Here is a 14,385-nt window from a genome sequence, read left to right as displayed (position 1 = left end):
CTGGGCATCACCCCAAACCCAGCTGGGGCAGATCCTTAGCCCCACACTACAGCTGGGAACTGAGGCCCAGAGAAATGCAGTGGCCCACCCAGCGCACACAGGAGGCTGTCTGCAGTGTTGCTGTAGCAGGCTGGTCCCAGGATGAGAGAGAGGGTGGGGCACGTAATTGCTTTTGTTGGACCCACTTCTGCTGAGGCCAGGGGCCAGCCTCTGAGCTACCCAGAGCTCTTCCTCAGGTCCCAGGGAGGCTGTGGCAGAGCTGAGACTCCAGCCCCGTGCAGGGCCTCAGTTTCCCTGTCTGTGACATAGGATAATGACCCCAGGGGAGCCAACAGGGATAAAGTCAAGGGGCTTTTCTGCCTCCTGCCAGCCTCTTCCTGCCTCTGCAAAGGGCCTTTCCAGGGAGCAGCCCTGGGAAGGGCCCAGCTAGCTGCAGAACCACCCCCAGTCCCAGACACACTTCCTTAGGGCGGGGGGGGGTCAGGTTCTTGCTCACTGGGGGGGCTGCTGCTCCCCACGAGTTTAAGTTCCCCCTTTTGTCTCTTGCATAGAAGCCCCCTATTGCTGAACTCAAGAGCCCAAAGCCGGGCCCGCAGCTCTGACCCTCCCCGGCCCATCGCCGGGATCCCGGGCTTGCCTCCCCGGCCCGGCCCGCGCCAGCGGTGTCGTGTTCTCCAAAACCGCCCCATCTTCGCTCCGCGAGCTCCACCCCGCAGGCAGGAGGTGGGCGCAGCCGCGGCTGGTGACTCCTCCCTTTGGGGGGGGGAGTGGAAACACCCTGCGGGCGCTTCCAGGAGGGGTCTCGGAGCCCTGCTCCCGCAAGGTCCTGCCTGCGCGTCGGGAGCGGGGCAGCCAGCGCGCCGGGCTCCGCCATGCCGCCCCCCGGGACCCTGCTGCTGCCGCTGCTGCTGCTGCTCGCCCTGCCGCCTGCCCGCGCCTTCAACCTGGACGTGGCCGAGCCGGCGCTGTTCCGCGGAGCCCCGGGCAGCCTCTTCGGCTTCGCCGTGGATTTCTACCTCCCGGAGCCCCAGAGGTGAGCGAGCGGCGGGGCCGCCCCCCACCCCCCGGCTTCAGTCTTGGCACCTTGTTGAAGAACAAATTGTATCAAAGGGTCTGGGGAGAGGGGGGTGTTCGCGGCCCCCTGTGGGCGGGGGATATGGAGGGGGTGTCACGGCCCCCTGTTAGCGCCGGGGCGGGTGGGAGTGGGGGGATCGCGGCCCCCTGTTAGCGCCGGGGGGGGGGAGTGGGAGCTTCGCAGCCCCCTGTGGGCGGGGTATATGGGGGGTCACGGCCCCCTGTTGCCCCCGTGTGTGTCGCGGGGGGACGTTTGCTCCTAGCCCAGCTCTGACTTTCCGGGCTCTGCTCCCAGTCCCCCTGGCGGGACCCCGCCTCTTTCCGCCGGTCTGGACACGCGGCTCCGGCGCTGTTTGCACCGTTACCCGTCCGGTCCCGGCTTGCTCCTTGGAGCCCCGGCCGCGGCGCTTTGGTCCCCCCGACCCCCCGCCTGCATTCTTCGCGCTCCCGGGCCCGATCCCGTTCGCGGGATCCCCCCACGAGAAGGGCGCGCGTGGCGACCCGGGGCCGGGTGAGCGACGCTGCAGCCCGAGCCCCGCGCTCCGGTGGGATCCCCCGCCCCTCGGCCCCGCACAGAACAGGCTGGGAGCGGAGCGTTTCCTGTAATCGGAGCTGGGGATCGGCTCCTTCCCTTGTAACTCGGAGCAGGCGGAATTCCAGCGCTGGAGGCGCTTTCTCCTGGCGGCGCAGGGACCGGTGTGTGTGCGGGGGGGCTCCCTGGGAGAGGGCAGCTGAGCGGAACATGGCTGGGCTGGGGAGGTCATTCATGCCCCCCCCACGTGGCAGCCCCGAGGAGGGCATAGGAGCTGCGAACACTGGGGGGGCTGAAGTCCCTGGCGAGCTGCTAACACGGAGCGATGGGGGGCTGGAGGTGGCGTCTCCTGGACCAGGGCTGAACCGCCCCTGCATTTCCCCATCCCCCTCCTGAGCTGGCCCGTGGTCCACGCCCATCAGGGTGGGGGCGAATCTGTCTCCCCCGAGGTCCTGCTGGGTTGCGTGCGGAGGAAGCAACCAAGGGCTGGAGGTGCCAGGGATCGGGGCCCTCGTGCCAGTGAACGTGGCAGGGTTGAGGGCAGGACCCCTCCAGATTAGGACTGCCCCGGGGGGGAGGCAAGTGGGGCAATTTTCCCCCGGCCCCAGAGGACCCCCCACAATAATATAGTATTCTATGGTATTGCAACTTTTTTTTAGTGGAAGGGGCCCCCAAAACTGCCTTGCCCCAGGCCCCCTGAATCCTCTGGGTGGCCCTGCTCCAGAGCTCAGCCGGTCCGGTTCATGGTGCTGTGTAATCAGGGCCCAAGGGAGTGGGTGACACTGGGTGTCTTGACACCTAGCCCTGTGGGGTGAGCCACAGCCAGAGCAGTGTTCCCAGGTTAAGGGTGTTAGGGTTTGTCTACACTGGCACTTTAGGAGGCTGCTACTTTGTTGCTCAGGGGTCTGAAAAAACACCCCCCTGAGCACTGCAAGTTTCAGCGCTGTAACATGCCAATTTGACAGTGCATCAGTGCTGGGAGCTACGCCCCTCGTAGAGATGGTTTTTTTAGAGCGCTGGGAGACTCCTACACAAGTCCCGTTAAAGCACCGTTGCGGTTAATGTTGCCACTGTAGACAAGCCCTTTGTCGGTTCTTCTCAACACCAGTCAGCTCTGACTAGAACCCAGGAGTCCTGGCTCCCAGCCCCACTATACAGGGGATAGACCTGTCCTCCTCCAGAGACAAGAATAAAACCCAGGAGTCCTGCCTCACAGCTCTGCTGCTTCAACCCCGAGACCCAATTCCCCTCCTAGGGCTGGGGAGAGAACCCAGGAGTCCTGGCTCCCAATCCCCCTGTTCTAATCTCAACACCTGGGGAGAGAACCCAGGAGTCCTGACTCCCATGCCCCAGACCACACTCCCCTCCCAGACCTGGGGATAGAACCCAGGAGTCCTAATTCCGAGATGCTGCTCCTGGGAATACCACTTATCAAAACCCCTTTCTTTCCTGCCCTGGCGGCGCCGAGTGGGTGTGGGGCCTGGTGGCTCCGATCCAGTGGGGAGGGTGGAGTTGGGGAGAACTGTGTCCCATTGCCTGTGGCAGGCAGCCAACCCAGGGAGGTTTCTCGTGGAGATGCCCCTCGTGAGTGTGCTCTGTTCCATTCATGGTCCCTACTTGCTCTGACTCCAGGAGCTCCCAGCACTGGTCAGGCTGAACTTGTTAAAGCCCCAGCATGCATGAGCCAAGGGGCAGCTGAGAGGGTAAAGCCCAACCCCTCCCCCTCCCCACAAAAGGCAGTTGTTGCCATTTGATCCTATTGGCTTAACCAGCCTGTCCCCGTCCCCCTCCCCCATCTATTGGCCAGGAAAGTGCCTCCAGCCCTTGGTATCACTGGGCTGATCGGCCTGAGGGTCTGCCCTGTCCAGCCCTGCCCTGGTGGCTCATCCCCTGTAGCAGGGGCTGGGGGTGTAAGAGCCACTTCCCCTCTTGCGGGGTGTTAACCTTTTCAGCTGCCAAGCACTGCTTGGAACTCACAGTGCGATTAGTGAGATGGGGCATGTTGGGACACCAGGCGCAGACCTCGGGGCCCTGTCGGGGTGAGTAGCAGTCTAGCCCCCATTGTCTTCAGCCGAAATCCCTGCCCAGTGGCTGGCAGGTGTGCTGGCTATTGTGCTCTACTCCAGAGGTGGCTGCATTAGAATGGTGCTGGGTGGGTTCCTTTTGGGCCATGTCCCAGCATTCTGCGATGAGAGAGCAGCCCCCAGCATGACCTGAATCTGCAGGCTGCTGTGCACCTAACTCCCCGTCTGCTCATGGGGTCAGAGGGCCCAACCCAACACCCTAGCTCTGAAACAGCCAACACTCAGGGGCTAAAATCACATCCATCTCTGATCATTCGAAGAGTCGGTGCTTGGTTCCTTAGGAGCACATGGTCTGGTAGCTAAAAGTACAGTGGGCTGGGAGTCAGGACTCCTGGGTTTTCTGGGTCTGGGTAGAGTAGGGTCTAGCAGGTAGATTAGAGCAGGGGGGCTGGGAGTGGTATCTAGTGGGTTAGAGCAGGGGGCTGGGACTCAGGACTCCTGGGTTTTTGTTTCTGGCTCGGGGTGAGCGTGTGTCTAGTGGGTTAGAGCAGGGGGCTGGCGGTCAGGATATCTGGGTTTGGGTTTGGGTTCTGGCTTTGAGGGGAGGGGGGTGGGATCTGGTGGGTAGGTTAGAGCAGGGGGCCTGGGAGTCAGGATGCCAGGATTCTGTCCCCAGCTCAGCTCAGCTCCTAAGTCCCTGTGTAAATCATTCTTCTGGGCATGTTTTCCTCCTCTGTGCTGTGAGGCTATTGGTACTGGCTGAGGTAGGGGGCTGGCTGATTGTGAGGCTCAATTCCCACTCCTGGGTGATGCACCTTGGGTGGCAAGCGTGTTGTCATCCTGAAGTCTGGTTTGTGGATTCCAGGGTTCTGTGAGTTTTTTTTTTGGGTGGGTCCCATGTCCGGTGCAGCCAATTCTCCTCCCCCTTTGTACGCAGTGCCACTGTTTCCCAACCCCCTTACAGCCAAATCGGTGCATCCTGTAATGAAACCTCGCAAATGTCACTGATTTCCTTTCCTCGCTCAACACGTCATCTGTTTCCTGGCCTGGACGTCCTGGTCCCTCATGCAGCGCTGATCTGGGCACCGCCTGATACAGGGGAGGCAGAATTTTCACCTGGCTTGCTATTTTCCCCTCCTCCTGTTGAAGGGGCTGCCAGAGGCTGCCCGTGGCACTGGGTCTGGGGGAGGGTGTGGGGCTGGAAGCAACTGGCATGGGAATGCTCTGTCCCGGGCGCTGGTTTCCAGAGAAGGGGGAGGTCTCTGGTAGCATTTCTGCTTCACAGCCCTGGGTAATTGTCCCACTTAATAGAAGAGGAAAGTGAATCACAGAGCTGGGAAGGGACTCGTTCAGGGTTACACAGCAAGGCAGTGCCAGAGCTGGGAGCAGAACCCAGGAGTCCTGGTTCCCAGTCCCGCCTTGCTCTAACTGTAGAGCTCGGTGCAGAAAGCAGCAACCAGCTCTATTAGGCCCCAGCAGCTCTGCCCGGGGAGGGCCTCTGCGTGGAGATCCCAGGAAGAGATCTTGTCAGGCTTGGCTGCAGCAGACATTATGCTCCTGACAGCAAGGAACAGATTTCACAAGGTTGGTCTGCTGGATTGGCTGGAAGGCAGAACTCCTTGGTTCTATCCCCTGCTCTGCCAGTGACCTCACCCCGTGCCTCAGTTTCCTCATCTATTATGGGGGATAACGGTACTGCCCAGTGCAGTGACATTGTGGCCTCCCAGCCTTGCTGTCCTTCCTGTGTTCCCTGGGGGTGGTGGCAGCAAGCAACGCACCCTGCCCCCTTGGAATGGGGGCATCAACTGGCTATGCCGGGGGGTTAGCCCACAGCTCCCTGTTACAGAAAGGGGCTATCCACTTAGCACAGCCCTGGGCACCAAAGGGTTAAATACACAACCATAAATAAGCCATTAGCTGATTGCCCAAGAACTCTGCCTGGCCGTGGGCCAGTCCATGCCAGTCAGATTTCATAATCCATGTGGCCGTCCAGCCTGACCTGCACAGCACAGGCTGCAGGACTGTGCGGCGCTAGCTCCTGCTTGAGCTAGTCCAAACGATTTAAAATGGCCAGTGATGGAGAATCCACCATTCACACTTTATGGCCAGTCTGAGCTGATCTGGCTTCAGCGGCTAGGCACTGGCGTGTGTTAGACTTTCTCTGCTAGACTGCAGAGGCCATTGTAGAGACCGGGACCGTCAGCCCTGAACCTTCTCTTTGCTAAACTCAGTACACTGAGCTCCTACAGCCTCTTGCTTTCGGGCCCCTGAGACAGCCCAGAAAGGGGCCCTTGTCCAGGCTCCTGGGGGGAAAGGGAGGCAGGGTCTGGGAACCCCCCAGGCGGGCAAGGCGGGTGCAGGACCCAGCTGCAGGCAGGGTGGGGTCTCTCGTTGATCTTCCAACCCAGAGCAGCTCAGCCCGGAGCTCAGCCAATCTCTGCTCTGGTGTTTGCACCCCTTCCCAAGTGGGGGGCGCTTCCTGACTGACCATTGCACCCCAGCAGAGCCTATTCTGAATCACTCACAGCCCCTCAGCTCCTGGCTGGAGAGCCCCTGTCTCTCTCCATGGACCATAGAGCCCCCATAGCCAGTGCTGGCCTCTCTGCTCTCTCCCAGGCAGCGTGGATACACTGGGATCATTCCCAGTATGCCTTGCTGCCCTGCATGGTGTCCAGTTGATGGCAGCCTGCTCCTCCCCAGCACAATATGCCTCTGGACAGAGTGGGTTTACCTGCTGGACCCTGCAGATGGGGAGAGCTGGTCGGCCTGCCAGCCCCCATGGAAGAAGGTTGGGATTACGCTTAGCTGGTAACCCACAAGGTCCCCACTGGGGACTGGGTCAGCTGATTCAGAGCAGAGGCTGTGCGGCATCCGGGCTGGGATTCTCCTGGGAAAGCAGCATTCGCTCACACATTGCTCTTGCTCCATGGTTTGGGCCGGCTGGGAGCCAGGGCTCCGGGAACAGCCTGACTCACTGCGCGGCTTCTGCTGCCAGCCAGAGTGCACAGAGACGGGAAGAGGGAGAGACAGACAGGAAAGGGATTGCACTGGGGACCCGTGGCATGGGCAGTCCTGGCCGCTCGGTGATTCCTGTGGGCAGCAGGGAGAGAACCAGGATCCCCCTGCTCTGAAAGCCCCAGTCCCAAGAGCTGGACTAAGGGAGAATCCCACCCTAGGACGGAGTCAGGGTGAGTGGTGCCACGCCAGGCAGCGAGGGACAGTGGCACAGACAGGCACACCCGAGTGCTACAAGCCAGACTTCTCCTAAACCCAGGCAAGGCCCTGATGGCTGCATCCTGGTCAGCTCTTTCCATCCCCACATGCCGGGATCAGCAGGCCCATCTCTAGACGTCACAGCCTGCTCCGCACAGCAAAGCCCAGGGCCATGGGTCAGGTGCCCACCCCACTGGGCACAGCCAAGGAGTGGAGGTGGGGGCAGGGTGGGGGGCTGACAGCCACAACCCTGAGGCTGAATGAGCCAACACCAGCTCCCAATGCTGCCTCAGTCCCTGGGAAGCTCACCTCCCTGGAAGATCAGGGGTGGGGGATGTCAGGGGGACATCACACAGGAGCTCTCTGGGGTCTCAACCCTCCCTGTGTTCTAGGGGGTGGGTATGTATGTAGGGCAGGCCTGCACAACATGTGGCCCGCGTGGGCTCACGGTGCGTCCCATGGGGAGTGAGTAGGCAAGTGGTGGGTGAGGGAGGGAGGCTGAAGAGGCAGGTGGGCAGTGGTGGGGGGTGAGGAGGCAAGCGGAGGGGGCAGGTGAGCCAGCGGCGAGGGAGAGGGGGCTGAGGAGGCGGGCGGGTGGGCAGTGACCGGGGCTCAGGAGACGAGCCAGAGGGGTGAGGGGCTCAGGAGGCAAGCGAGGAGTCAGTGACTGACTTGTTCCACTGATTTGGTCTGACTCCTATCCCCTCTGCAAGGGGTGCAGCTGTTTGGAGGTGCCGCCTTCCACGCCTTCCTCAGTCACACCTCAGTCATTCAACAGGGTCATTGATTACAAAGTGGGGGGAAGATCTTATTCTACTTCTAGCAGAAAGACATTTTTCTTTTACCTGAATTATACTACCTTCGAGGCCCGCTATAACATATTACCAGGGTTCAATACCGCTGTTTCGGTGGGGCAGCACTGGGGAAGGAAGGTTTGTTTCCACGGGGTGGGCGGTGCTGGGGGAGATGTGTTTCGGGGGGAGGGAGGGGGCTTGCCAGGGCTGGGGGGGTTCGGCCCTCAGCNGCCTCTTTACGAGTTGTGCAGGCCTGATGTAGGGTCTGTTCTGGGGCCAGGGTGGGCAGGCTAATCAAAGAGACAGAAGGCCAGGGTGGGTCCTATCCTCCGTGTGAGCTGAAATTGCCTGGGTCAGACAGAGTGGGCCTTAGGGGGCCTGGCTTGCCAGGGCTGGGGGGGTTCGGCCCTCAGCTGTTTTCTTTGGAGTAGTATGGCCCTCGCCTCTTTACGAGTTGTGCAGGCCTGATGTAGGGTCTGTTCTGGGGCCAGGGTGGGCACTGTCTGGGGTCCCACTATTCAACATGCTGCTCCCATGGCCCAGCTGGTCTAAGCTGCCCCACATGGGGTCCGGACCCTCTGCCTGGGGCTTGGCTGGTCATTTGCCCTCTGGGGCTTTCCACCCTCTACTGAGCTGCTGGCACCCCTGAGTGCTGTTGCCAACCCATGAAGCATTCTCGGTCCCTTCCTGCCAGCTTTGTGTAGATGTAGATATTTCCCCAGTGCTGCTGGGGAGGGGATCTGTGCCTGGGCATGAATGGGCTAATAGGTGGTAGGACTTGGAGCAGTGGAAGAGGCAGAGAGGCCAGCTGGTCTGATAAATAGTCTGGCAAGGAGGGGAAGTTGGGGTAGTAGCCCCACCCCATGGGGGCTGCCTGACAGGAGAGGTGTGTGCAGGGTTGCCGTGATGCTCTGAGGGTGTCTGGTGTGTCTTATGTTCACATTGATCTTCCAGCTCTCATGAATCCTCCAGCCCATCAGGGAAGGGGAGGGTGAGGGTTATCAGCCCTACTTCGGAGGGGAAACTAAGGTAGAGCGTGGCAGGAACTTGCCCAGGCTGTGAGTGATTCAGTGTCAAGAGTCAGGATCAGAACCCAGGAGTCCTAACAGCTGCCCCCACCATCCTGCGCTAGCCCACCAGACCTCACTTCCCTCTCTCTCCTCTCCACAAATTGGAGATCAGGCCCAAAGCAGAACCACGGTTCTGGTCCTGGATCACCTTTAAGCTGGGATCTCAGTCTCCGTGATAGGCATCTCCGAGGGTGCTGGGTCTGGTTGGGCGGGACTCCCCGTGTGTCAGCATGGGCAGAGCCTGGTTCTGGTGGGTCCCATTCCAGGCGGCTGAAGCCTGGATCCTGGGCTTGGTCTGGGCTGTGGGGCAGTCCTGGGCCCCTATAGAGCCCCATGGTGAGGACATGCCCAGGGGTGGCTCTGTGTTTTTTGCCTCCCCAAGCACGGCAGTCAGGGAGCCTTCAGCGATATTTCTGTGGGAGGTCTGCCCCGGTCATGCGGATGTGGTGGCGGTTCTGCAGGTGATCTGCCGGTCTCATGCCTATGGTGTCCCCGCCACTGAATTGCCGCTGAAACCGCGGGACCGGCAGATCTCCTGCAGAAACGCCGCCAAAGGCTGCCAGAGTGCTGCCTCCTGCGGTTTGCCGCTCCAGGCATGCCTCAGGCACACGCTTGCTGCGCTGGTGCCTGGAGCCGCCCCTGGACATGCTGCTTGTTAGCAGGGGACATGAGCTGGTGGGCAGAGACAAGCAGGCCTGAGTAAGAGTCCAGATGGGGGGTGTAACATCCTCCCCACCCCGCAAGCTGCTGCACGGGAGCCCACCCTGGTGCCCATGGGCCGGCTGTAGGGTCCAGGCCCTGGAACTCTGCTCCCCAAACCCAAAGGTGCTGCACTATCTGGGCCTGAGCCCTTGACCCCCCCATCTGTGGGTGCTGGGGGGGCAGCTCTATCTCTCGCCCCCATGGTGCCCGTGCCTCCCAGTCCAGGGATTCTGCCTCTTGCCTCTTCCCACATCGCCATCCCCTTGGCCTGCCCCTCTCCCACCAGCCCCTGGAGTGAGGATGTGGGGGCCAGCAAGAGCTTGGGTTGCTTCTCCAGGGTAGCTCATTCCCAGGGGCGGGGGAGGGGGCTCCAGGGAAAGGAACAACAGGTGCCCCCTCCCCCTTCAGAGACGCGGAGGGCTCGGTCTGAGCCTTTGATGGCCTAGCCCCCCTGTCTCTGCTCCCTTACTGTGCCCAGCCTCTGCTCTGCTGGAGCTCCTGCCTTGGCCAGGCCTCCGGGGCCATCCCCTCCTTCCCCAGTCAGGGAGGCTCAGTCCAGCTCCCCTGGCTGGGGGAGAGTCGGGGGACAAACCTCTGCCTGTCCCGAGCTGGGTTCCAGAGCCGCTGTGCTGCCTGCAACCACCCTGGGACAGCTGGGCTGAGCCCCTCGCAGGGTGCGGGGCAGGAGGGGCTGCGTCCCCCAACACACTGCCACAAGGGTTCTGGCACCCTTGGGTCACTCTCTGTAACTTCCCCAAAGCCACTGCTGGGGGCCCCTGGCTGCTCTTTTACGGGGTTTTACTCTGAAGGGGTCGGGTCTCCGTCCAGGTCCAATTCCCCCCGGGACCTGCAGAGCTGGTGGGGCTGGCGCCTGGCCTGGACTTGTGGCATCCTGGGCCAGGAAAGACAGCAGAGGCCCCTCCCCTTCCCTTCTCAGCTTTGGTTCATTTTGTCACCTGTTGTCTCCCCCCTGCCCACAAACCCCCATCTGTCTCAACCCTGCTGTACCCTGTCTGCCCTGTGCTTTGCAAACCCTCGGGCAGGGACTGTTTGTGCAACCCTTAGCACCGTAACCTCGGTGCTGATAGCAATGCCAGGCAGCGTGTGTGCAGACTCGGGCACGTCCCTTTAGCTCCTTGGGTGACAAACATTCTCTACGTGCATCACCTCAATTTGCTGCTTCCTGGTTACTGTGTGAAGCCCTGATCTGGATGCTGTGGGGGGGTAGGACTGAAGGGCGTTGGCAGGGCTGTATATTCGTGGCCAGCACAGGAACTCTGTCATGGAGTGGGATCCCCGTTGGCAGAGTGACCAGCTCCTGCACTACCTGCCTTGGCTCTGTGCGGGAGGGACCCATGTAAAGCACAGGAGGGCGTGGCAGGGCCTGTGGTCCGAGTGCTGCCAGGAGCTCGGCTGGGCCCTGCCCTGTCTTGGAGGGACTAGCTGAGGGTGCAGCATATGGCAGGGACACAGGGGAGAGTGGCTGGGGTGGGCTGGGCCTGGTTAGCTGCTGTGGACGGGAGCTGTTCTCCAGGGGCTGAGGGTCCTGTTTGCAGCATGCCCAGGAAGGCTCAGTCCGCTGTGGCCTGGTCTACCTGCCAGCCCCTTGACCCATTGTGGGAGCAGTGGGGGAGCTGCCTGCCCAGGGTGATGCCAGAGCATGGGTGCCAACTTCGCCTGGTGCTGGTGGGTGCTCGACCCCGACTCTGCCCCACCCCCATTCCAGCCCCTTCCCCAAAGTCCCTGTCCCAACTCTGCCCCCTCCCTGCCCCTATTGGACTCCTTCCCCAAATCCCCACCCCGGCCCTGCCTCTTCCCCGCCTCCTCCCGTGAGCATGCTGCATTCCCGCTCTTCCCCACTCCCTCCCACAGCTTGTTACGCGGCAGCAAGCGCTGGGCGGAGAAGGCGTGCTCCGGGGAGGAGCGGAGCTGAGGTGAGCTGGGGCAGCGGTCGGGGAGCTTGGCTGCCGGTGGGTGTAGAGCACCTACCAATTTTTCCTTGTGGGTGCTCCAGTCCTGCAGCATCCACAGGGTCGGCGCCTATGTGCCAGAGCACTCCCCATCTACACCGGATGTGAACAGGCCACGCTCTGGGGCTCCCTGAGAGCTCCAGCTCATCCCATGTGCCTCGGGGGATGGCAGGGCTGATTCGCACCCACTGGGATTCGAACCTTTGTCTGCTTCAGAGCAGTTCCTTAGCCCATGAGGCTGCCACGGCCTCGTCCCCAGCCTGAGGGGGAGTGGCAATGGGGCTCCAAGGCACATGGGTCGAGATCTCTGCCTGTGGGGGCCAGCAGCTCTGCCCAGCCCTGCACCACTCTGAGCAGAGTGTGGGTGCTGGTGCCATCGCCGCGGGGCGGGGGCAGGGCCTCATTCTGACGGGTTCAGGTAGCCGCCTGGCTCGCTCCGTACAGGGTCCCTGCGGCCGGCAGAGACCTGGAAGCACCAGATGGAAGAACCATCCACTGGTATCCTCAGCTGCAGGGCCCTGTGCCGGCTCCAGCTAACATCGTCTCTCCCTCCTGCCAGCACCCGGCTCAGCCTTTAACTTCAAGCAGAGCCAGGTCCCAGCTCCCCACCAGCCAGGAACTCCCGGCTCAGCCCACGCCAACAAGCACCCTGCGCATCTGGACTCCCAGCCCCGGCCCATCCAGCGACGCAGCTGGAGTCAGCTGCCCCTAGACTCCCTTGCTTCCCAGGATGGAGCCCAGCCGTTCCCTGCACCGTGGCTCTGGAGAGAGCTTGAAGTGGGGTTGGAGGGGAGACCCAGAGTGATGCCCCCTCCACAGCCAGCATGGCAGCCCTGGTCTGGTCCAGACAATGGGGGACAGGCTGTGCCCTGGGAGTGTGCCCCCAGCAGCTGGGATTTTACATGGGGCATTACCACTGTGTCATGGCCCCCTGAGCTCTGCCCGTCCGCCTCTGTGTCCCCTCTGCATTGGGGGACCCCATACCCCCCAGATCCTAGAGGGGTCTGCTGCTCCTGGGGCCTGACTGGCACAGGCAGGGAGATTCCCCTGGTGCCCAGCTAGGGGGAAGAGGGAGGAGGTGTGCAGCTGTGTCTGTATCTTCTGAATGCCTGTGTGACTCCCCGCCATGCTGGGCAGATCCACACGAGCCTTGGCATTCCTGGGGGCACTGATTGCGCCCTCAGCACTGCAGGGCGGCCGGGAGCCTGCTTTGTGCTCCAGGGAGTAGCCAGTTCTTGCAGACTTTTCCAGGGGAGGCCCACGGGGCTTCATTTGGCCCGAGAGTCTCTAGCTGCCCATTGTGTGCGGAAAGCCCAGGAGCTGCATGTCCATTTCCTTTCAGTATAATTATTATTACATAGCACCCAAGGGTCCAAAAGCACAGACCAACTGTGAACTAAGCCACACAGCCGCTTGCTAGAGACTAGTAGAGGTGGGGCCAGCTCATGGCTGAGAAACTGAGGTGCAGTGAGGTGCCCAAGGCTATGGAGAGTCTGTGTCAGTCAGGGCTAGAACCCAGGAGTCCTGGCTCCTACTCCCCCCGACTCCAACCTACTAGACCCACCCACCCTCCAGAGCCAGGGCTAGAACCCAGGAGTCCTGACTTTGTCTCTAACCAATAGCCCCCACTCTCACCGTGTCTCTGGTCTTGCACAATCAGATTCTCCCTTCTGAAGTGCCCTCCCTTACTCCAGGGCTGGGGCCATTAGTGAGGGAGAAGCCTGGTGCCCTGCAGGGGCTGGATGGCACCTCTCTGCTCTGCCCTGTGGGGCGCCCTCCGGCTCCGCAGGGACTGACCTGACACTCACTGCTGCACACAGAAGCTTGTTGCTTTTAACCCCCTTTTCTGTGCCCTAGGTGGGGGAGGCAGCAATAGTTTTTTGAGGGGCCCTCGCCAACAGCAAGTCAGTTGCCTTTTACAGACCAAATCATTCACCCCGGGAGTTGGCATTGGCCCTTCCTGGCTAGTATCTTCCCCCTGGGATTAGGCGGAGCCGCAGCTCTGTGCCTGGACCCCCAGCCCCTGCTCCACTGAGGTGCTGCCAGCCCGCTGCAGCACCAGCCCTGTTTGTGTGGTGATGGGCCCAGAGCCCCCAGCACTGGGGCTCTCGCAGCCAGCATGGACCCAGCCAAGCTGGACCTGCTTTCCCCTGGCTCTGGTTAGAAGGTGCTTGTCTAAGGGGAGCGCCCAGCAGCCCCAGCTGAGCTCGGGGCCCCTTTGTGCCAGACGCTGCATGGACAGACACAATCCCTGCCCCAGACAGTTCACAGTTTACAGAGACAACAAGTAGGGAGGAGACAAGAAGGCTGTTTCTCCCGTGTTATTGACAGAAGCCGATGCCCAGGTTGTGACGTGCCCGAGGTCACAAAAAGAGGCCAGGCAGAGCCAGGAATTGAACCCCCGTCTCCTCATCCCCTGACCCACCAGTGATGGCCCAGCTCCTCCCACCCTCACCTGAGCCCTTGGGGCGGTGCGGGTACATGTTGGACTGAGGTTGGTGCTGGGTGAGATGTGCTGCTGGGTGATGTAGAGGGTTGCCTGGCATCTCCTCCTGTGCTGAGCACAATGTTCTCTATCTGGACTGTCGGCATGAGTGCCAGGGGGCAGGTATTGCCCCAAGAGGTCCTGCAGCTTCTCGGTATGAGTTCCCATGGGGAGGCTGTGGTGAGATCCCTGGGGTACGAGCTGGAACGGTGGGACTGCTGTATCTCCTTAACTCTCCTGCCTGAGCTATCTCTCTCACTGCTATGCCTGTGACAGTGCAAGCTCATTAATTCATTTGCCATTCTGACAAAGGGTAATAGATCTGCAACAGCCCTTGTTAACCTGAGCTGAGATTCCCTGAGCACTTCAACCGAAACTACACCGTTAAGTAAAATATAAAACAGATTTATTAACTACAGAGATGTCAAGTATCAGAGGGGTAGCCGTGTTAGTCTGGATCTGTAAAAGCAGCAGAGAATCCTGTGGCACCTTATAGACTAACAGACGTTTTGGAGCGTGAG

General features: G+C 61.2%; 1 protein-coding gene across 1 annotated transcript in view; it reads left to right on the top strand.

The window, feature by feature from the left end:
* Nucleotides 1-763: 763 nt before the first annotated feature.
* The window catches only part of ITGA5 (integrin subunit alpha 5), a 66,879-nt gene continuing 53,257 nt past the window's right edge, over nt 764-14,385 (top strand). The window contains exon 1 of the mRNA XM_032786685.2: nt 764-1,033. Coding sequence (XP_032642576.1) covers nt 873-1,033 — 161 coding nt within the window. The 5' untranslated portion in view covers nt 764-872. The remainder of the gene's footprint in view (nt 1,034-14,385) is intronic.

The sequence above is a fragment of the Chelonoidis abingdonii genome, chromosome 26 (genome assembly GCF_003597395.2).
Source record: "Chelonoidis abingdonii isolate Lonesome George chromosome 26, CheloAbing_2.0, whole genome shotgun sequence".
Taxonomy (NCBI): Eukaryota; Metazoa; Chordata; order Testudines; family Testudinidae; genus Chelonoidis; species Chelonoidis abingdonii.
This window is presented reverse-complemented; position numbering and strand designations above follow the sequence as displayed.